Source organism: Nerophis ophidion, linkage group LG24, assembly GCF_033978795.1.
Source record: "Nerophis ophidion isolate RoL-2023_Sa linkage group LG24, RoL_Noph_v1.0, whole genome shotgun sequence".
In the NCBI taxonomy this organism is placed as follows: domain Eukaryota; kingdom Metazoa; phylum Chordata; class Actinopteri; order Syngnathiformes; family Syngnathidae; genus Nerophis; species Nerophis ophidion.
This window is the reverse complement of record NC_084634.1, coordinates 4745786-4770584: the sequence shown is the minus strand read 5'-3', so window position 1 is coordinate 4770584 and position 24799 is coordinate 4745786. Positions and strand designations below refer to the sequence as shown.

At 40.8% G+C, this 24799-nt stretch overlaps 1 protein-coding gene across 1 annotated transcript in view; it reads left to right on the top strand.

The window, feature by feature from the left end:
- Positions 1-24330, top strand: part of galnt16 (UDP-N-acetyl-alpha-D-galactosamine:polypeptide N-acetylgalactosaminyltransferase 16) — a 67540-nt gene extending 43210 nt beyond the window's left edge. The window contains exons 12-15 of the mRNA XM_061885643.1: positions 3147-3230; positions 7275-7401; positions 19990-20106; positions 23860-24330. Coding sequence (XP_061741627.1) covers positions 3147-3230; positions 7275-7401; positions 19990-20106; positions 23860-24003 — 472 coding nt within the window. The 3' untranslated portion in view covers positions 24004-24330. The remainder of the gene's footprint in view (positions 1-3146; positions 3231-7274; positions 7402-19989; positions 20107-23859) is intronic.
- The last annotated feature ends 469 nt before the right edge of the window (positions 24331-24799 follow it).

The following is a 24799-nucleotide window of genomic DNA, read 5'->3' as shown; positions in this document are numbered from 1 at the left end:
CTATGATAGCGAATAGCCAGTTACTATCCAGCTACTATAACTACTAGCCAGCTACTATAACTACTCGCTAGCAAGGAGTCAGTGACTAGCCAGTTACTAGCCAGCTACTATAACTACTAGCCAGCTACTAGCCAACGACTAGCCAGCTACTAGCCAGCTGGTATAACTACTTGCCAGCGACTAGCCAGTTACTATAGCTAGCTACTATAACTACCAGCCAGCAACTAGCCAGTTACTATAACTACCAGCCAGCAACTACCCAGTTACTCGACAGCTACTATAACTACTAGCCAGCAACTAGCCAGCTAATATAACTACAAGCCAGCTACTATAACTACAAGCCAGCTACTATAACTACTAGCCAGCTACTATAACTACTAGCTAGCTAGTATAACTACTAGCCAGCGACTAGCCAGTTACAATAGCTAGCTACTATAACTATTAGCCAGCGACTAGCCAGTTACTATAACTACCAGCCAGCGACTAGCCAGTTACTCGCCGGCATAGCTCGGTTGGTAGAGTGGCCGTGCCAGCAACTTGAGGGTTGCAGGTTCGATTCCCGCTTCCGCCCTCCTAGTCACTGCCGTTGTGTCCTTGGGCAAGACACTTTACCCACCTGCTCCCAGTGCCACCCACTCTGGTTTATATGTAACTTAGATATTGGGTTTCACTATGTAACGCGCTTTGAGTCACTAGAGAAAAGCGCTTTATAAATATAATTCACTTCACTTCACTACTATAACTACTAGCCAGCGACTAGCCAATAACTAGCCAGCTACTATAATGACTAGCCAGCAACTAGCCAGTTACTATAACTACTAGCCAGCTACTATAACTATTAGCTAGCTACTTTAACGACTAGCCAGCAACTAGCCAGCTACTATAACTACAAGCCAGCTACTATAACTACAAGCCAGCTACTATAACTACAAGCCAGCTACTATAACTACAAGCCAGCTACTATAACGACTAGCCAGCTACTATGACTACTAGCCAGCTACTATAACAACTAGCCAGCAACTAGCCAGCTACTATAACTACAAGCCAGCTACTATAACGACTAGCCAGCAACTAGCCAGCTACTATAACTACAAGCCAGCTACTATAACTACTAGCCAGCTAATAGCCAGCTACTATAACTACTAGCCAGCTACTATAACGACTAGCCAGCAACTATAACTACTAGCCAGCTACTATAACGACTAGCCAGCTACTATAACTACTAGCCAGCTACTATAACTACAAGCCAGCTACTATAACTACTAGCCACCTACTAGCCAGCTACTATAACTACTAGCCAGCTACTATAACTACTAGCCAGTTACTAGCCAGCTACTATAACTACTAGCCAGCTAATAGCCAGATACTAGCCAGCTACTATAACTACTAGCCGGCAACTAGCCAGATACTAGCCAGTTACTATAACTACTAGCCAGCTCCTAGCCAGATACTAGCCAGCTACTATAACTACTAGCCAGCTACTATAACTACTAGCCAGCTACTATAACTACTAACCAGCTACTATAACTACTAGCCAGCAACTAGCCAGTTACTAGCCAGCTACTATAACGACTAGCCGGCAACTAGCCAGATACTAGCCAGTTACTATAACTACTAGCCAGTTACTAGCCAGCTACTATAACTACTAGCCGGCAACTAGCCAGATACAAGCCAGTTACTATAACTACTAGCCAGCTCCTATAACTACTAGCCAGCTACTATAACTACTAGCCGGCAACTAGCCAGATACTAGCCAGTTACTATAACTACTAGCCAGCTCCTAGCCAGCTCCTATAACTACTAGCCAGTTACTAGCCAGCTACTATAACTTCAAGCCAGCTACTAGCCGGTGATTACCTAGCTACTATAACTACTAGCTAGCTAATAGCCAGCGACTAACCAGTGATTAGCCAGCGACTATAACTACTAGCTTGCTACTAGCCAGTGATTAGCCAGCTACTATAACTACTAGCCAGCTAATAGCCAGATACTAGCCAGCTACTATAACTACTAGCCGGCAACTAGCCAGATACTAGCCAGTTACTATAACTACTAGCCAGCTCCTAGCCAGATACTAGCCAGCTACTATAACTACTAGCCAGCTACTAGCCAGCTACTATAACTACTAACCAGCTACTATAACTACTAGCCAGCAACTAGCCAGTTACTAGCCAGCTACTATAACTACTATCCAGCTACTATAACTACTAGCCAGCAACTAGCCAGTTACTAGCCAGCTACTATAACTACTAGCCGGCAACTAGCCAGATACTAGCCAGTTACTATAACTACTAGCCAGTTACTAGCCAGCTACTATAACTACTAGCCGGCAACTAGCCAGATACTAGCCAGTTACTATAACTACTAGCCAGCTCCTATAACTACTAGCCAGCTACTATAACTACTAGCCGGCAACTAGCCAGATACTAGCCAGTTACTATAACTACTAGCCAGCTCCTAGCCAGCTCCTATAACTACTAGCCAGTTACTAGCCAGCTACTATAACTTCAAGCCAGCTACTAGCCGGTGATTACCTAGCTACTATAACTACTAGCTAGCTAATAGCCAGCGACTAACCAGTGATTAGCCAGCGACTATAACTACTAGCTTCCTACTAGCCAGTGATTAGCCAGCTACTATCCAGCTACTATAACGACTATCCAGCTACTATAACGACTAGCCAGCTACTATAACGACTAGCCAGCTACTATAACGACTATCCAGCTACTATAACGACTATCCAGCTACTATAACGACTATCCAGCTCCTGGTCAGCTACTAGCGGCCTCGCTATGTTTTAAAGAACTGCTTGCAGAGCGGTGCAAGCTTTAGTTTGTAAGACCAGAACACGTCCGTTCTCCCTCGACCGTCTTCACGTTGTTTCTGCTTGCGTGCGCAGCGTGTGTTGACCAACATGCTCGTGTGCCAACAATGTCACTAAGGTACCGTCTTTAATCCATTAGTACGGCGGTACCTTAATAGCAGCGGTATATACCGTACGTTCAAGCCTCGTTTCTTTACCTTTCTTTACTTGGAAAGTCCGTATGACACGACACAGAACATGTACAGCATGATAGACCCGGAAAGAGTATTCCAATCCTGTCTCACCCTCTCTTCCTGTCTCCCGACTGCGGTCCCGGGTGCAGCATTACCGACCGCCTGACTCTGAGACGGAAGCTGAACTGCAAGCCCTTCCGCTGGTACATGGAGAACGTCTACCCTGAGCTGAGGTACGTCTCCGTCCAACTTCTTATGGGCTTGTGTTTGTTGACGAGACTCTGCTGGATCACCACGGAGGTTCTGGACATAAATCATCGGGCCGACCTCAATGTGTCTCCGCACACTGGATCCATTAGTTTGGAGTTGGTGACTTCATTTGAAAAAGACAAAGAGACTCTGGGTGATCCTAAATCTTCTTTTCCTGACAAGTTTGCGTCACGCTGCCCTAAATCAGCGCTCGGTGATGACTCATGCCTGATATCAGGACTACGTTCTCCTTGTGGTGTGCTCGCTGCGCCGACTGTGGACCTTCTGAGAGGAACCGCCTATTTTCGCTTTGTTGCCGGCAGTAAGTCGGACCCGTTTCCAGTGAGGGTTTGGACTCCGCCAAGGCTGCCCTTTGTCGCCGATTCTGTTCATAACTTTCATGGACAGAATTTCTAGTCCCAGTAAAGGCGTTGAGGGGGATCCGGTTTGGTGGCTGCAGGATTAGGTCCCTGTAAGTTCTGTGGGGAGTTCCCAGAGCGTATGGGGTATCGGACTGTCTGATTGTGGTGGTCCGCTCCCTGTATGATCAGTGTCAGAGCTTGGTCCGCATTGCTGGCAGTAAGTCGGACCCGTTTCCAGTGAGGGTTGGACTCCGCCAAGGCGCCGATTCTGTTCATAACTTTCATGGACAGAATTTCTAGTCCCAGTCAAGGCGTTGAGGGGGATCCGGTTTGGTGGCTGCAGGATTAGGTCCCTGTAAGTTCTGTGGGGAGTTCCCAGAGCGTATGGGCTATCGGACTGTCTGATTGTGGCGGTCCGCTCCCTGTATGATCAGTGTCAGAGCTTGGTACGCGTTGACGGCAGTAACTCGGACCCGTTTCCAGTGAGGGTTGGACTCCGCCAAGGCGCCGATTCTGTTCATAACTTTCATGGACAGAATTTCTAGTCCCAGTAAAGGCGTTGAGGGGGATCCGGTTTGGTGGCTGCAGGATTAGGTCCCTGTAAATTCTGTGGGGAGTTCCCAGAGAGTATGGGGTATCGGACTGTCTGATTGTGGCGGTCCGCTCCCTGTATGATCAGTGTCAGAGCTTGGTACGCGTTGACGGCAGTAAGTCGGACCCGTTTCCAGTGAGGGTTGGACTCCGCCAAGGCGCCGATTCTGTTCATAACTTTCATGGACAGAATTTCTAGTCCCAGTCAAGGCGTTGAGGGGGATCCGGTTTGGTGGCTGCAGGATTAGGTCCCTGTAAGTTCTGTGGGGAGTTCCCAGAGAGTATGGGGTATCGGACTGTCTGATTGTGTCGGTCCACTCCCTGTATGATCAGTTTCAGAGCTTGGTACGCGTTGACGGCAGTAACTCGGACCCGTTTCCAGTGAGGGTTGGACTCCGCCAAGGCGCCGATTCTGTTCATAACTTTCATGGACATAATTACTAGTCCCAGTCAAGGCGTTGAGGGGGATCCGGTTTGGTGGCTGCAGGATTAGGTCTCTGTAAGTTCTGTGGGGAGTTCCCAAAGCGTATGGGGTATCGGACTGTCTGATTGTGGTGGTCCGCTCCCTGTATGATCAGTGTCAGAGCTTGGTCCGCATTGCTGGCAGTAAGTCGGACCCGTTTCCAGTGAGGGTTGGACTCCGCCAAGGCGCCGATTCTGTTCATAACTTTCATGGACAGAATTTCTAGTCCCAGTAAAGGCGTTGAGGGGGATCCGGTTTGGTGGCTGCAGGATTAGGTCTCTGTAAGTTCTGTGGGGAGTTCTCAGAGAGTATGGGGTATCGGACTGTCTGATTGTGGCGGTCCACTCCCTGTATGATCAGTTTCAGAGCTTGGTACGCGTTGACGGCAGTAACTCGGACCCGTTTCCAGTGAGGGTTGGACTCCGCCAAGGCGCCGATTCTGTTCATAACTTTCATGGACATAATTACTAGTCCCAGTCAAGGCGTTGAGGGGGATCCGGTTTGGTGGCTGCAGGATTAGGTCTCTGTAAGTTATGTGGGGAGTTCCCAGAGAGTATGGGGTATCGGACTGTCTGATTGTGGCGGTCCACTCCCTGTATGATCAGTTTCAGAGCTTGGTACGCGTTGACGGCAGTAACTCGGACCCGTTTCCAGTGAGGGTTGGACTCCGCCAAGGCGCCGATTCTGTTCATAACTTTCATGGACATAATTACTAGTCCCAGTCAAGGCGTTGAGGGGGATCCGGTTTGGTGGCTGCAGGATTAGGTCTCTGTAAGTTCTGTGGGGAGTTCCCAGAGAGTATGGGGTATCGGACTGTCTGATTGTGGCGGTCCGCTCCCTGTATGATCAGTTTCAGAGCTTGGTACGCGTTGACGGCAGTAAGTTGGACCCGTTTCCAGTGAGGTTTGGACTCCGCCAAGGCTGCCCTTTGTCATTGATTCTGTTCAGAACTTTTATGGACAGAATTTGTAGGCGCAGTCAAGGCGTTGAGGGGATCCGGTTTGGTGACTGCGGGATTAGGTCTCTGCTTCTTGCAGATGACGTGGTTCTTTAGCCTCCTTCTGGCCAGGATCTTCAGCTCTCACTAGATCGGTTCTCAGCCGAGTGTGAAGGGACTGGTATGAGAATCAGCACCTCCAAATCCGAGTCCATGGTTCTTGCCTGGGAAAAGGGTGGTTCTCAGAATTTGTAAGCGCAGTCAAGGCGTTGAGGGGATCCGGTTTGGTGGCTGCAGGATTAGGTCTCTGCTTTTTGCAGATGATGTGGTCCTGAAGGCTTCATCTGGCCAGGATCTTCAGCTCTCACTGGATCGATTCTCAGCCGAGTGTGAAGGGACTGGTATGAGAATCAGCACCTCCAAATCCGATTCCATGGTTCTTGCCTGGGAAAAGGGTGGTTCTCAGAATTTGTAGGCGCAGTCAAGGCGTTGAGGGGATCCGGTTTGGTGACTGCGGGATTAGGTCTCTGCTTTTTGCAGATGACGTGGTCCTGAAGGCTGCATCTGGCCAGGATCTTCAGCTCTGGTTCTTGCCTGGGAAAAGGGTGGAGTGCCATCTCCGGGTTGGGGAGGAGACCCTGCCCCAAGTGGACGAGTTCAAGTACCTTGGAGTCTCGTTCACAACTGAGGGAAGAGTGGATCGTGAGATCGACAGGCGGATCGGTGCAGCGTCTTCAGTAATGCGGACGCTGTATCGATCAGTTGTGGTGAAGAAGGAGCTGAGCCGGAAGGCAAAGCTCTCAATTTACCGGTCGATCTACGTTCCCATCCTCACTTATGATCATGAGCTTTGGGTTATGACCAAAAGGACAAGATCACGGTGTGAAAGACTCCAGCCGTCACCGTGTGGGTTGCATAGACCATTTAGGAAGGACCTCGCTGAGCAGGTTTGATTCTCGTTTATTGTTTGAAAAAACCAAGCCTCACTGTCAATCTGGTCGCTTTTCAGCTCTGCCTCCTCCGCTACTCATCTGGGTTGGCTTTTCAGCTGCCGGTGGCGTTGTCTTCCTCTGGGGCTCATTCTCTGATCGTTCTCCTTTTGGTTGCTTCTGCCATGCTGCAGTCCTGAGGACACTCCACCTCTTCCTCTTCATCTCCCCTCCCTCTCCCCCTTTGATATACTGACAGGAGATAGGCAGATTGTGAGCCGGTGTGTTTGTCACGCACCTGATTTGGATTGCTGCAGCGTCGCTCCAGGCACGCCCCGCCTCTCCGTTCCGCTGCATTCTTCGCCTCCTGGCCGCCATCTTGAGCCGGGCCAAAGCGTGTCCCGCCCCGCCGTCGGTTCCGCCTCTCAACACACGGGTACAAGCGACCGAAATGAGTTTCCTCAGCCAGGTGGCGGGGCTCTTCCTTAGAGATAGGATGAAAAGATCACCCATCCGGGAGGAGCTCAAAGTAAAGTCCACGGGGAAGACCCAGGACACGTTGGGTAGACTATGTCTCTCGGCTGGCCTGGGAACGCCTCGGGATCCCCAGGACGAAGTGGCTGGGGAGAGGAAAGTCTGGGCTTCCCTGCTTAGGCTGGACCTCGGATAAGCGGAAAAAGATTGGATGGATGTGCTGAAATGTTACTTGGTCAATTTACCAGGCCGCCTATGTCCTATCCTTCCAGGGTTCCCGAGCAGGAAGCCGTGTCCAGCATCCTCAAACAGGGAGCGTTGTGCCTGGAGACCCGCGGAGCCGATGGCCTCGGACTGGCCGAGTGCAGGGGGGTCGGTGGCGTCAGGCCGCAGTCGCAGGTCAGGTGTCCCCCAATGGGGGATTCTAATTATTTGCTCTCTGCGTTAAGCCTATTTTGTTTACTTTCCTTTTTTGTTGCCAAATTCAAGCTGAGGGATATCAAACTGCCGGCGCCTTCAGTTTAGCCCGCGAGACGACATGAGCCAGTCTGACCCGCGGTGTGTTTTTAAATGTGTTGCAAATACCTGACAATCAGATTGTTAAAACAGTGTGCTACCTTCACGTAGATCCAGTCAAAGACCATGAAATGTGCTTTGAATTAAAAAAACAGCACTGCATTTACCTGTATGACCTACTCCAAACAACCTTCCCTAGTCAAGTCAACACACTTGGTCACAAATAACACAACCTAGTCACTGAACTTTGTGGGTATTACAGAAACACCAAAGTGCTATTAAATATTCAAATGTAGACTAGAATCACCATAGTTCCCCTTTAAATGTAGACTAGAATCACCATAGTTCCACTTTAAATGTAGACTAGAACCATCACAGTTCCCCTTTCAATGTAGACTAGAATCATCATAGTTCCACTTTAAATGTACACTAGAATCTTCCCCTTTAAATGTAGACTAGAATCATCATAGTTCCCCTTTAAATGTAGACTAGAATCACCATTGTTGCCCTTCAAATGTAGACTAGAATCATCCTAGTTATCCTTTAAATGTAGACTAGAATCCTCATAGTTCCCCTTTCAATGTAGACTAGAATCATCATAGTTCCACTTTAAATGTAGACTAGAATCTCCCCCTTTAAATGTAGACTATCATCAGCATAGTTCCACTTTAAATGTAGAATAGAACCATCTTAGTTCCACTTTCAATGTAGACTAGACTCACCATAGTTCCCCTTTAAATGTAGATTTCAATGTCGACCAGAACCATCATAGTTCCCCTTTCGATGTAGACTAGAACCATCATAGTTCCCCTTTAAATGTAGACTAAAACCATCATAGTTCCCCTTTCAATGAAGACTAGAATCATCATAGTTCCCCCTTAAATGTAGACTAGAACATCATAGTTCCCCTTTCAATGTAGAATAGAATCATCATAGTTCCACTTTAAATGTAGACTAGCATCAGCATAGTTCCGCTTTAAATGTAGAATAGACCCATCGTAGTTCCACTTTCAATGTAGACTAGAATTACCATAGTTCCCCTTTAAATGTAGATTTCAATGTAGACTAGAACCATCATAGTTCCCATTTCAATGTAGACCAGAACCATCATAGTTCCCCTTTCGATGTAGACTAGAACCATCATAGTTCCCCTTTAAATGTAGACTAGAATCACCATAGTTCCACTTTAAATGTAGACTAAAACCATCATAGTTCCACTTTAAATGTAGACTAGAACCATCATCGTTCCACTTTCAATGTAGACTAGAATCATCAATGGTCTCCTTTCAATGTAGACTAGAACCATCATAGTTCCACTTTAAATGTAGACTAGAATCATCATAGTTCCACATTAAATGAAGACTAGAATCTTCCCCTTTAAATGTAGACTAGAATCAGCATAGTTCGACTTTAAATGTAGAATAGAACCACCATAGTTCCCCTTTAAATGTAGACTAGAACCATCATAGTTCCCCTTTAAATGTAGACTAGAACCATCATAGTTCCCCTTTAAATGTAGACTAGAATCATCATAGTTCCACTTTAAATGTAGACTAGAACCATCATAGGTCTCCTTTCAATGTAGACTAGAACCACCATAGTTCCCCTTTAAATGTAGACTAGAACCATCATAGTTCCCCTTTAAATGTAGACTAGAATCATCATAGTTCCACTTTAAATGTAGACTAGAACCATCATAGGTCTCCTTTCAATGTAGACTAGAACCACCATAGTTCCACTTTAAATGTAGACTAGAATCATCATAGGTCTCCTTTCAATGTAGACTAGAACCATCATAGTTCCCCTTTAAATGTAGACTAGTACCATCATAGTTCCCCTTTAAATGTAGACTAGAATCACCATATTTCCACTTTAAATGTAGACTAGAACATCATAGTTCCCCTTTCAATGTAGACTAGAACCATCATAGTTCCCCTTTCAATGTAGACTAGAACATCATAGTTCCCCTTTCAATGTAGACTAGAATCATCATAGTTCCCCTTTCAATGTAGACTAGAACCATCATAGTTCCCCTTTAAATGTAGACTAGAACCATCATAGTTCCACTTTAAATGTAGACTAGAACCATCATAGGTCTCCTTTCAATGTAGACTAGAATCACTATAGTTCCACTTTAAATGTAGACTAGAATCATCATAGGTCTCCTTTCAATGTAGACTAGAACCATCATAGTTCCCCTTTAAATGTAGACTAGAACCATCATAGTTCCCCTTTCAATGTAGACCAGAATCATCATAGGTCTCCTTTCAATGTAGACTAGAATCACTATAGTTCCACTTTAAATGTAGACTAGAACCATCATAGTTCCACTTTAAATGTAGACTAGAACCATCATAGTTCCCCTTTAAATGTAGACTAGAATCATCATAGGTCTCCTTTCAATGTAGACTAGAACCATCAAAGTTCCCCTTTAAATGTAGACTAGAATCATCATAGGTCTCCTTTCAATGTAGACTAGAACCATCAAAGTTCCCCTTTAAATGTAGAATAGAACCATCGTAGTTCCACTTTCAATGTAGACTAGAATCATCATCGGTCTCCTTTCAATGTAGATTGAAACCATCAGAGTTCGACTTTAAATGTAGACTAGAACAATCATAGTTCCACTTTCAATGTAGACTAGAATCACCATAGTTCCCCTTTAAATGTAGACTAGAACCATCATAGTTCCCCTTTAAATGTAGACTAGAACCATCATAGGTCTCCTTTCAATGTAGACTAGAATCACTATAGTTCCACTTTAAATGTAGACTAGAATCATCATAGGTCTCCTTTCAATGTAGACTAGAACCATCATAGTTCCCCTTTAAATGTAGACTAGAACCATCATAGTTCCCCTTTCAATGTAGACCAGAATCATCATAGGTCTCCTTTCAATGTAGACTAGAATCACTATAGTTCCACTTTAAATGTAGACTAGAACCATCATAGTTCCACTTTAAATGTAGACTAGAACAATCATAGTTCCACTTTCAATGTAGACTAGAATCACCATAGTTCCCCTTTAAATGTAGACTAGAACCATCATAGTTCCCCTTTAAATGTAGACTAGAATCATCATAGGTCTCCTTTAAATGTAGACTAGAACCATCATAGTTCCCCTTTAAATGTAGACTAGAACCATCATAGGTCTCCTTTCAATGTAGACTAGAATCACTATAGTTCCACTTTAAATGTAGACTAGAATCATCATAGGTCTCCTTTCAATGTAGACTAGAACCATCATAGTTCCCCTTTAAATGTAGACTAGAACCATCATAGTTCCCCTTTCAATGTAGACCAGAATCATCATAGGTCTCCTTTCAATGTAGACTAGAATCACTATAGTTCCACTTTAAATGTAGACTAGAACCATCATAGTTCCACTTTAAATGTAGACTAGAACCATCATAGTTCCCCTTTAAATGTAGACTAGAATCATCATAGGTCTCCTTTCAATGTAGACTAGAACCATCAAAGTTCCCCTTTAAATGTAGACTAGAATCATCATAGGTCTCCTTTCAATGTAGACTAGAACCATCAAAGTTCCCCTTTAAATGTAGAATAGAACCATCGTAGTTCCACTTTCAATGTAGACTAGAATCATCATCGGTCTCCTTTCAATGTAGATTAAAACCATCAGAGTTCGACTTTAAATGTAGACTAGAACAATCATAGTTCCACTTTCAATGTAGACTAGAATCACCATAGTTCCCCTTTAAATGTAGACTAGAACCATCATAGTTCCCCTTTAAATGTAGACTAGAATCATCATAGGTCTCCTTTCAATGTAGACTAGAATCACTATAGTTCCACTTTAAATGTAGACTAGAATCATCATAGGTCTCCTTTCAATGTAGACTAGAACCATCATAGTTCCCCTTTAAATGTAGACTAGAACCATCATAGTTCCCCTTTAAATGTAGACTAGAATCATCATAGTTCCACTTTCAATGTAGACTAGAATCACCATAGTTCCCCTTTAAATGTAGACTAGAACCATCATAGTTCCCCTTTCAATGTAGACCAGAATCATCATAGGTCTCCTTTCAATGTAGACTAGAATCACTATAGTTCCACTTTAAATGTAGACTAGAACCATCATAGTTCCACTTTAAATGTAGACTAGAACCATCATAGTTCCCCTTTAAATGTAGACTAGAATCATCATAGGTCTCCTTTCAATGTAGACTAGAACCATCAAAGTTCCCCTTTAAATGTAGACTAGAATCATCATAGGTCTCCTTTCAATGTAGACTAGAACCATCAAAGTTCCCCTTTAAATGTAGAATAGAACCATCGTAGTTCCACTTTCAATGTAGACTAGAATCATCATCGGTCTCCTTTCAATGTAGATTAAAACCATCAGAGTTCGACTTTAAATGTAGACTAGAACAATCATAGTTCCACTTTCAATGTAGACTAGAATCACCATAGTTCCCCTTTAAATGTAGACTAGAACCATCATAGTTCCCCTTTAAATGTAGACTAGAATCATCATAGGTCTCCTTTAAATGTAGACTAGAACCATCATAGGTCTCCTTTCAATGTAGACTAGAATCACTATAGTTCCACTTTAAATGTAGACTAGAATCATCATAGGTCTCCTTTCAATGTAGACTAGAACCATCATAGTTCCCCTTTAAATGTAGACTAGAACCATCATAGTTCCCCTTTCAATGTAGACCAGAATCATCATAGGTCTCCTTTCAATGTAGACTAGAATCACTATAGTTCCACTTTAAATGTAGACTAGAACCATCATAGTTCCACTTTAAATGTAGACTAGAACCATCATAGGTCTCCTTTCAATGTAGACTAGAACCATCATAGGTCTCCTTTCAATGTAGACTAGAATCACTATAGTTCCACTTTAAATGTAGACTAGAACCATCATAGTTCCACTTTAAATGTAGACTAGAATCATCATAGGTCTCCTTTCAATGTAGACTAGAACCATCAAAGTTCCCCTTTAAATGTAGACTAGAATCACCATAGTTCCCCTTTCAATGTAGACTAGAACCATCATAGTTCCACTTTCAATGTAGACTAGAATCATCATAGTTCCACTTTAAATGTAGACTAGAACCATCATAGTTCCACTTTAAATGTAGACTAGAACCATCATAGTTCCACTTTAAATGTAGACTAGAATCACTATAGTTCCACTTTAAATGTAGACTAGAACCATCATAGTTCCCCTTTAAATGTAGACTAGAACCATCATAGGTCTCCTTTCAATGTAGACTAGAATCACTATAGTTCCACTTTAAATGTAGACTAGAATCATCATAGGTCTCCTTTCAATGTAGACTAGAACCATCATAGTTCCCCTTTAAATGTAGACTAGAACCATCATAGTTCCCCTTTCAATGTAGACCAGAATCATCATAGGTCTCCTTTCAATGTAGACTAGAATCACTATAGTTCCACTTTAAATGTAGACTAGAACCATCATAGTTCCACTTTAAATGTAGACTAGAACAATCATAGTTCCACTTTCAATGTAGACTAGAATCACCATAGTTCCCCTTTAAATGTAGACTAGAACCATCATAGTTCCCCTTTAAATGTAGACTAGAATCATCATAGGTCTCCTTTAAATGTAGACTAGAACCATCATAGTTCCCCTTTAAATGTAGACTAGAACCATCATAGGTCTCCTTTCAATGTAGACTAGAATCACTATAGTTCCACTTTAAATGTAGACTAGAATCATCATAGGTCTCCTTTCAATGTAGACTAGAACCATCATAGTTCCCCTTTAAATGTAGACTAGAACCATCATAGTTCCCCTTTCAATGTAGACCAGAATCATCATAGGTCTCCTTTCAATGTAGACTAGAATCACTATAGTTCCACTTTAAATGTAGACTAGAACCATCATAGTTCCACTTTAAATGTAGACTAGAACCATCATAGTTCCCCTTTAAATGTAGACTAGAATCATCATAGGTCTCCTTTCAATGTAGACTAGAACCATCAAAGTTCCCCTTTAAATGTAGACTAGAATCATCATAGGTCTCCTTTCAATGTAGACTAGAACCATCAAAGTTCCCCTTTAAATGTAGAATAGAACCATCGTAGTTCCACTTTCAATGTAGACTAGAATCATCATCGGTCTCCTTTCAATGTAGATTAAAACCATCAGAGTTCGACTTTAAATGTAGACTAGAACAATCATAGTTCCACTTTCAATGTAGACTAGAATCACCATAGTTCCCCTTTAAATGTAGACTAGAATCACTATAGTTCCACTTTAAATGTAGACTAGAATCATCATAGGTCTCCTTTCAATGTAGACTAGAACCATCATAGTTCCCCTTTAAATGTAGACTAGAACCATCATAGTTCCCCTTTCAATGTAGACCAGAATCATCATAGGTCTCCTTTCAATGTAGACTAGAATCACTATAGTTCCACTTTAAATGTAGACTAGAACCATCATAGTTCCACTTTAAATGTAGACTAGAACAATCATAGTTCCACTTTCAATGTAGACTAGAATCACCATAGTTCCCCTTTAAATGTAGACTAGAACCATCATAGTTCCCCTTTAAATGTAGACTAGAATCACCATAGTTCCCCTTTCAATGTAGACTAGAACCATCATAGTTCCACTTTCAATGTAGACTAGAATCATCATAGTTCCACTTTAAATGTAGACTAGAACCATCATAGTTCCACTTTAAATGTAGACTAGAACCATCATAGTTCCACTTTAAATGTAGACTAGAATCACTATAGTTCCACTTTAAATGTAGACTAGAACCATCATAGTTCCCCTTTAAATGTAGACTAGAACCATCATAGGTCTCCTTTCAATGTAGACTAGAATCACTATAGTTCCACTTTAAATGTAGACTAGAATCATCATAGGTCTCCTTTCAATGTAGACTAGAACCATCATAGTTCCCCTTTAAATGTAGACTAGAACCATCATAGTTCCCCTTTCAATGTAGACCAGAATCATCATAGGTCTCCTTTCAATGTAGACTAGAATCACTATAGTTCCACTTTAAATGTAGACTAGAACCATCATAGTTCCACTTTAAATGTAGACTAGAACAATCATAGTTCCACTTTCAATGTAGACTAGAATCACCATAGTTCCCCTTTAAATGTAGACTAGAACCATCATAGTTCCCCTTTAAATGTAGACTAGAATCATCATAGGTCTCCTTTAAATGTAGACTAGAACCATCATAGTTCCCCTTTAAATGTAGACTAGAACCATCATAGGTCTCCTTTCAATGTAGACTAGAATCACTATAGTTCCACTTTAAATGTAGACTAGAATCATCATAGGTCTCCTTTCAATGTAGACTAGAACCATCATAGTTCCCCTTTAAATGTAGACTAGAACCATCATAGTTCCCCTTTCAATGTAGACCAGAATCATCATAGGTCTCCTTTCAATGTAGACTAGAATCACTATAGTTCCACTTTAAATGTAGACTAGAACCATCATAGTTCCACTTTAAATGTAGACTAGAACCATCATAGTTCCCCTTTAAATGTAGACTAGAATCATCATAGGTCTCCTTTCAATGTAGACTAGAACCATCAAAGTTCCCCTTTAAATGTAGACTAGAATCATCATAGGTCTCCTTTCAATGTAGACTAGAACCATCAAAGTTCCCCTTTAAATGTAGAATAGAACCATCGTAGTTCCACTTTCAATGTAGACTAGAATCATCATCGGTCTCCTTTCAATGTAGATTAAAACCATCAGAGTTCGACTTTAAATGTAGACTAGAACAATCATAGTTCCACTTTCAATGTAGACTAGAATCACCATAGTTCCCCTTTAAATGTAGACTAGAATCACTATAGTTCCACTTTAAATGTAGACTAGAATCATCATAGGTCTCCTTTCAATGTAGACTAGAACCATCATAGTTCCCCTTTAAATGTAGACTAGAACCATCATAGTTCCCCTTTCAATGTAGACCAGAATCATCATAGGTCTCCTTTCAATGTAGACTAGAATCACTATAGTTCCACTTTAAATGTAGACTAGAACCATCATAGTTCCACTTTAAATGTAGACTAGAACAATCATAGTTCCACTTTCAATGTAGACTAGAATCACCATAGTTCCCCTTTAAATGTAGACTAGAACCATCATAGTTCCACTTTAAATGTAGACTAGAACCATCATAGTTCCCCTTTAAATGTAGACTAGAACCATCATAGGTCTCCTTTCAATGTAGACTAGAATCACTATAGTTCCACTTTAAATGTAGACTAGAATCATCATAGGTCTCCTTTCAATGTAGACTAGAACCATCATAGTTCCCCTTTAAATGTAGACTAGAACCATCATAGTTCCCCTTTCAATGTAGACCAGAATCATCATAGGTCTCCTTTCAATGTAGACTAGAATCACTATAGTTCCACTTTAAATGTAGACTAGAACCATCATAGTTCCCCTTTAAATGTAGACTAGAATCATCATAGGTCTCCTTTCAATGTAGACTAGAACCATCAAAGTTCCCCTTTAAATGTAGACTAGAATCATCATAGGTCTCCTTTCAATGTAGACTAGAACCATCAAAGTTCCCCTTTAAATGTTGAATAGAACCATCGTAGTTCCACTTTCAATGTAGACTAGAATCATCATCGGTCTCCTTTCAATGTAGATTAAAACCATCAGAGTTCGACTTTAAATGTAGACTAGAACAATCATAGTTCCACTTTCAATGTAGACTAGAATCACCATAGTTCCCCTTTAAATGTAGACTAGAATCACTATAGTTCCACTTTAAATGTAGACTAGAATCATCATAGGTCTCCTTTCAATGTAGACTAGAACCATCATAGTTCCCCTTTAAATGTAGACTAGAACCATCATAGTTCCCCTTTCAATGTAGACCAGAATCATCATAGGTCTCCTTTCAATGTAGACTAGAATCACTATAGTTCCACTTTAAATGTAGACTAGAACCATCATAGTTCCACTTTAAATGTAGACTAGAACAATCATAGTTCCACTTTCAATGTAGACTAGAATCACCATAGTTCCCCTTTAAATGTAGACTAGAACCATCATAGTTCCCCTTTAAATGTAGACTAGAATCATCATAGGTCTCCTTTAAATGTAGACTAGAACCATCATAGTTCCCCTTTAAATGTAGACTAGAACCATCATAGGTCTCCTTTCAATGTAGACTAGAATCACTATAGTTCCACTTTAAATGTAGACTAGAATCATCATAGGTCTCCTTTCAATGTAGACTAGAACCATCATAGTTCCCCTTTAAATGTAGACTAGAACCATCATAGTTCCCCTTTCAATGTAGACCAGAATCATCATAGGTCTCCTTTCAATGTAGACTAGAATCACTATAGTTCCACTTTAAATGTAGACTAGAACCATCATAGTTCCACTTTAAATGTAGACTAGAACCATCATAGTTCCCCTTTAAATGTAGACTAGAATCATCATAGGTCTCCTTTCAATGTAGACTAGAACCATCAAAGTTCCCCTTTAAATGTAGACTAGAATCATCATAGGTCTCCTTTCAATGTAGACTAGAACCATCAAAGTTCCCCTTTAAATGTAGAATAGAACCATCGTAGTTCCACTTTCAATGTAGACTAGAATCATCATCGGTCTCCTTTCAATGTAGATTAAAACCATCAGAGTTCGACTTTAAATGTAGACTAGAACAATCATAGTTCCACTTTCAATGTAGACTAGAATCACCATAGTTCCCCTTTAAATGTAGACTAGAACCATCATAGTTCCCCTTTAAATGTAGACTAGAATCATCATAGGTCTCCTTTCAATGTAGACTAGAACCATCATAGTTCCCCTTTAAATGTAGACTAGAACCATCATAGTTCCCCTTTAAATGTAGACTAGAATCATCATAGTTCCACTTTCAATGTAGACTAGAATCATCATAGTTCCACTTTAAATGTAGACTAGAATCATCATAGGTCTCCTTTCAATGTAGACTAGAACCATCATAGTTCCCCTTTAAATGTAGACTAGAACCATCATAGTTCCCCTTTAAATGTAGACTAGAATCATCATAGTTCCACTTTCAATGTAGACTAGAATCACCATAGTTCCCCTTTAAATGTAGACTAGAACCATCATAGTTCCCCTTTCAATGTAGACCAGAATCATCATAGGTCTCCTTTCAATGTAGACTAGAATCACTATAGTTCCACTTTAAATGTAGACTAGAACCATCATAGTTCCACTTTAAATGTAGACTAGAACCATCATAGTTCCCCTTTAAATGTAGACTAGAATCATCATAGGTCTCCTTTCAATGTAGACTAGAACCATCAAAGTTCCCCTTTAAATGTAGACTAGAATCATCATAGGTCTCCTTTCAATGTAGACTAGAACCATCAAAGTTCCCCTTTAAATGTAGAATAGAACCATCGTAGTTCCACTTTCAATGTAGACTAGAATCATCATCGGTCTCCTTTCAATGTAGATTAAAACCATCATAGTTCGACTTTAAATGTAGACTAGAACAATCATAGTTCCACTTTCAATGTAGACTAGAATCACCATAGTTCCCCTTTAAATGTAGACTAGAACCATCATAGTTCCCCTTTAAATGTAGACTAGAATCATCATAGGTCTCCTTTAAATGTAGACTAGAACCATCATAGTTCCCCTTTAAATGTAGACTAGAACCATCATAGGTCTCCTTTCAATGTAGACTAGAATCACTATAGTTCCACTTTAAATGTAGACTAGAATCATCATAGGTCTCCTTTCAATGTAGACTAGAACCATCATAGTTCCCCTTTAAATGTAGACTAGAACCATCATAGTTCCCCTTTCAATGTAGACCAGAATCATCATAGGTCTCCTTTCAATGTAGACTAGAATCACTATAGTTCCACTTTAAATGTAGACTAGAACCATCATAGTTCCACTTTAAATGTAGACTAGAACCATCATAGGTCTCCTTTCAATGTAGACTAGAATCACTATAGTTCCACTTTAAATGTAGACTAGAACCATCATAGTTCCACTTTAAATGTAGACTAGAACCATCATAGTTCCCCTTTAAATGTAGACTAGAATCATCATAGGTCTCCTTTCAATGTAGACTAGAACCATCAAAGTTCCCCTTTAAATGTAGACTAGAATCACCATAGTTCCCCTTTCAATGTAGACTAGAACCATCATAGTTCCACTTTCAATGTAGACTAGAATCATCATAGTTCCACTTTAAATGTAGACTAGAACCATCATAGTTCCACTTTAAATGTAGACTAGAACCATCATAGTTCCACTTTAAATGTAGACTAGAATCACTATAGTTCCACTTTAAATGTAGACTAGAATCATCATAGTTCCACTTTAAATGTAGACTAGGACCATCATAGTTCCCCTTTAAATGTAGACTAGAACCACCATAGTTCCCCTTTAAATGTAGACTAGAATCATCATAGGTCTCCTTTAAATGTAGACTAGAACCATCATAGTTCCCCTTTAAATGTAGACTAGAACCATCATAGTTCCCCTTTAAATGTAGACTAGAATCATCATAGGTCTCCTTTAAATGTAGACTAGAATCATCATAGGTCTCCTTTCAATGTAGACTAGAACCATCATAGTTCCCCTTTAAATGTAGACTAGAACCATCATAGTTCCCCTTTAAATGTAGACCAGATTTATCATAGGTCTCCTTTCAATGTAGACTAGAATCACTATAGTTCCACTTTAAATGTAGACTAGAACCATCATAGTTCCACTTTAAATGTAGACTAGAACCATCATAGTTCCACTTTAAATGTAGACTAGAACCATCATAGTTCCCCTTTAAATGTAGACTAGAATCATCATAGGTCTCCTTTCAATGTAGACTAGAACCATCAAAGTTCCCCTTTAAATGTAGACTAGAATCATCATAGGTCTCCTTTCAATGTAGACTAGAATCATCATAGGTCTCCTTTCAATGTAGACTAGAACCATCATAGTTCCTCTTTCAATGTAGACTAGGACCATCATAGTTCCCCTTTCAATGTAGACTAGAATCATCATAGTTCCTCTTTCAATGTAGACTAGAACCATCATAGTTCCCCTTTCAATGTAGACTAGAATCACCATATTTGCACTTTAAATGTAAACTAGAACATCATAGTTCCACTTTCAATGTAGACTAGAATCACCATATTTGCACTTTAAATGTAGACTAGAACATCATAGTTCCCCTTTCAATGTAGACTAGAACCTTCATAGTTCCCCTTTCAATGTAGACTAGAACCTTCATAGTTCCCCTTTCAATGTAGACTAGAATCACCATATTTCCCCTTTCAATGTAGACTAGAACATCATAGATCCCCTTTCAATGTAGACTAGAACCATCATAGTTCCCCTTTCAATGTAGACTAGAACCACCATGGTTCCCCTTTCAATGTAGACTAGAACCATCTTCCAGCAGTGTCCTAAAGTGAGTCACCTAAAGACCAAAGGTATGTTGTCTGCAGAGATGGGAACTGATCGAGCCGCTGATCCGGCAGCAGGACTTGTGTCTGGCCATCACGGTCTTCACAGCCGGGTCCAAGGTCAAGATGGAGTCCTGCAACGCCAAGGAACCTCGACAGGTCTGTGCTGGTCTAGATTGTGCTTTGTTGTCCCCTGTCTCTAGCTCCGCCCTTTTTTCAACCCCATCACCGCATTGCCAACAAGACTAGTTTTAAATGTCCCATCCTGGTGTTGATCTACAGACCCTGTTTCCATATGAGTTGGGAATTTGTGTTTGATGTAAATATAAACAGAATTTGCATGTCCTTTTCAAGCCATATTCAGTTGAATATGCTACAAAGACAACATATTTGATGTTCAAACTCATAAATAATAATTAACTTAGAATTTCATGGCTGCAACATGTGCCAAAGTAGTTGGGAAAGGGCATGTTCACCACTGTGTTACATCACCTTTTCTTTTAACAACACTCAATAAATGTTTGGGAACTGAGGAAACTAATTGTTGAAGCTTTGAAAGTGGAATTCTTTCCCATTCTTGTTTTATGTAGAGCTTCAGTCCTTCAACAGTCCGGGGTCTCCGCTGTCGTATTTTACGCTTCACACATTTTCCATGGGAGACAGGTCTGGACTGCAGGCAGGCCAGTCTAGTACCCGCACTCTTTTTTTACGACGCCACGCTGTTGTAACACGTGGCTTGGCATTGTCTTGCTAAAATAAGCAAGACAATGCTAATCGATGCTAACATGCTATCTACCGGCCGTGCTAAGGCAGACATGGCACAGAGATGTATGGATAACCTGCAGATGCATTTGCAACGATTAAGTCAACGAAATCACAAAGGTGAGTTTTGTTGATGTTGACTGCCAGCTAATCGATGCTAACATGCTACGCTAATCGATGCTAACATGCTATTTACCGGCGGTGCTAAAGCAGACATGGCACAGAGATGTATGGATAACCTGCAGATGCATTTGCAACGATAAAGTCAACGAAATCACAAAGGTGAGTTTTGTTGATGTTGACTGCCAGCTAATCGATGCTAACATGCTACGCTAATCGATGCTAACATGCTATTTACCGACGGTGCTAAAGCAGACATGGTACAGAGATGTATGGATAACCTGCAGATGCATTTGCAACGATAGTCAACGAAATCACAAAGGTGAGTTTTGTTGATGTTGACTGCCAGCTAATCGATGCTAACATGCTACGCTAATCAATGCTAACATGCTATTTACCGGCAATGTTAAGGCAGACATGGCACAGAGATGTATGGATAACCTGCAGGTGCATTTGCAACGATAAAGTCAACGAAATCACAAAGGTGAGTTTTGTTGATGTTGACTGCCAGCTAATCGATGCTAAAATGCTACGCTAATCGATGCTAACATGCTATTTACCGGCGGTGCTAAAGCAGACATGGCACAGAGATGTATGGATAACCTGCAGATGCATTTGCAACGATAAAGTCAACGAAATCACAAAGGTGAGTTTTGTTGATGTTGACTGCCAGCTAATCGATGCTAACATGCTACGCTAATCAATGCTAACATGCTATTTACCGGCGATGCTAAGACAGACATGGCACAGAGATGTATGGATAACCTGCAGATGCATTTGCAACGATAAAGTCAACGATATCACAAAGGTGAGTTTTGTTGATGTTGACTGCCAGCTAATCGATGCTAACATGCTACGCTAATCGATGCTAATATGCTATTTACTGGCGGTGCTAAAGCAGACATAGCACAGAGATGTATGGATAACCTGCAGATGCATTTGCAACGATAGTCAACGAAATCACAAAGGTGAGTTTTGTTGATGTTGACTGCCAGCTAATCGATGCTAACATGCTATGCTAATCGATGCTAACATGCTATTTACCGGCAATGCTAAGGCAGACATGGCACAGAGATGTATGGATAACCTGCAGATGCATTTGCAACTATATTACGTTTCCTTCCACCCACATTGAATGCGAAACAAACACTTACCAATCGACAGATTTAAGTTGCTCCAGTGTCAAAAGATGCGAAAGTCCTGATCGTTTGGTCCGCACATTTTACCGGCGATGCTAACGCAGCTATTCGGCCATGCTATGGCTATGAATAGCGTCAATAGCTTCAGTTTCTTCTTCAATATTTTCATACTCCAACCATCCGTTTCAATACATGCGTAATCTGTTGAATCGCTTAAGTCGCTGAAATCCGAGTTTGAATCCGAGCTAATGTCGCTATATCTTGCTGTGGTATTCCCATTGTTTGTTTACATTGGCAGCACTGTGTGACGTCACAGGGAAATGGATAGTGGTTTCGAAGATAGCGAAAATAAGGCACTTTAAAGCTTTATTTAGGGAAATTCCGAGACCGGTAAAATTTTGAAAAAAACATCAAAAAATACAACAAGCCACTGGGAACTGATTTTTATTGTTTTTAACCCTTTTGAAATTGTGATAATGTTCCCCTTTAAGTAAGTAAGTCATCGTTCCTTTCAAGCCACGCAGCACTCTCATGACCTCACACCCTTCTTTCTCGCTCATTTCCCCCACTGACCTTGATTTATGACACCCGGGAGGGAGAGCTTTGTTGAGTGGAAACATGTGTCGGGACCAGAGAATGTATGTTGATTAGATCAAGTGTGGGGGTTTGACACCATTTTTCTTCAAATTCTACATTTTCTCTTATCTTTTGTGCGATAAAACTGTCTGGAAGACACTCCTATTTTCCTCACGTTTAATGAAGGGATTCTGGTTTTCCTCTTAATTAAACGATGTTTGGTAGGAAACGGCACTGAAGTACATGATGACATCATCAGGATGACATCATCGGAGCCCGGAGACAGTAAAGCAGCTAATAAACACTTCGTAATAAACGCAATAATAAATAAATAAAATAAGAAAATAAAATTTGAATTAATTAATTTCAGAAATATAATAATGAAACATATATTTAAAAAATTGTAATAATAATTAAATTAAATAAATAATAAATAAATAAATAAATAAAAATAAAAAGTAAAGAAAAATAAAAATATATAAAAACAAAATAAAATTGAAGATAAAGCGCAATAAACGCCTACAAACACTTCATTAGGTTGACATGAATAATGTTTATTCTGTTTATTCAGTTAAATATCGTCATTGTTCTGCTTCTAAAAGTTTGCTAAACCAGAACATCAAAATAAGCTCGAAGGTTTAAAGCCAATTAAGAAAAAAATATGTGCAAAAAAACAACAAAAACACTACATTTTAAAATTAATACATGTTAACAAATTAAAATTAAAAAATAATAAATATAAGAAATATAATAATAAAATATAAAATAAATTTAAAAAATTAATAAAAAAATTAAAAGTATGAATAAATAAATAAAATATAGAATAAGTAAATAAATAAAAAAAAATATATATAAATTTAATTTAAAAAAAATATATATTTTTTTTTAAATACAATTAAAAAATAAAGCGCAATAAACGCCTACAAAAACTTCATTAGGTTGACATGAATAATGTTTATTCTGTTTATTCAGTTAAATATCGTCATTGTTCTGCTTCTAAAAGTTTGCTAAACCAGGACATCAAAATAAGCCCGAAGGTTTAAAGCCAATTAAGAAAAAAACATGTGCAAAAAAACAACAAAAACACTATTTTAAAATTAATACATGTTAACAAATAAAAATTAATAAATAATAAATATAAGAAATATATTTATATATTTATATATATTCAAAGGACTCCTATGGAGTCCTTTGCAATGGGCCTGGCGGACCTTAATAATGTAACTTCTCCGAGTCATCCTGGGAGTCACACTCGCGTCCACCTGTCGTCACGGCAACACCGTTCACCCGAAGAACTTCCTTGTTTTGTGTGCAGAAATGGAAGCCCAAAGGCTCGGCCCTGCAGCACACGGTCAGCGGCTTCTGCCTGGACAGTCAGGGCTCCCAGGGGCCCCCGGTGGTTGCTCAGTGCCGCCCCCAAGTGGTCGGCCAGGCCTGGGAGCCACAGGTCATCACCTGACCCCCCCGGGAGAGGAAGGACTCTCCGGTACCCGTGATGCTTCTGGTCTTGGACAGGATGTTTCTACCTAACCTTCACTTCTTTCCGTCATCATTCCCGGTTGGTTTTTTCGTGAAGGAAACCAGGACTGAGTCCCAAGACTAAATGGTTCTCCCAGCAAGGTCAACCAAGGTTATTTATTCTTTTGCATGACAGTGTTTGTCTTCTTGTCTTCTCCCCTTTTTTGCCTGTCCTGCTAACAAACTTTCATGCAAACATATTTGATCCTTTTTATTTCCGTGTAAAGTGCGATATATGTTCATGTCAAATAAAAGGCTCGTTAAATAAGTGTTTTAGTACTTTTAACCCGCCCGGACATCGCCAAACTACAGAAAGTTATATTTATAACCATGGTTTCATCTGGCCAGGATCTTCAGCTCTCACTGGATCGGTTCTCAGCCGAGTGTGAAGAGACCGGAAAGAGAATCAGCACCTCCAAGTCCGAGTCCATGGTTCTCGCCCGGAAAAGGGTGGAGTGCCATTTCCGGGTTGACCAGAATCTTCAGCTCTCACTGGATCAGTTCTCAGCCGAGTGTGAAGCGACTGGTATGAGAATCAGCACCTCCAAATCCGAGTCCATGGTTCTTGCCTGGGAAAAGGGTGGTTCTCAGAATTTCTAGGCACAGTCAAGGCGTTGAGGGGTTCCGGTTTGGTGGCTGCGGGATTAGGTCTCTACTTTTTGTAGATGATGTGGTCCTGAAGGCTTCATCTGACCGGGATCTTCAGCTCTCACTGGATCGGTTCGCAGCCGAGTGTG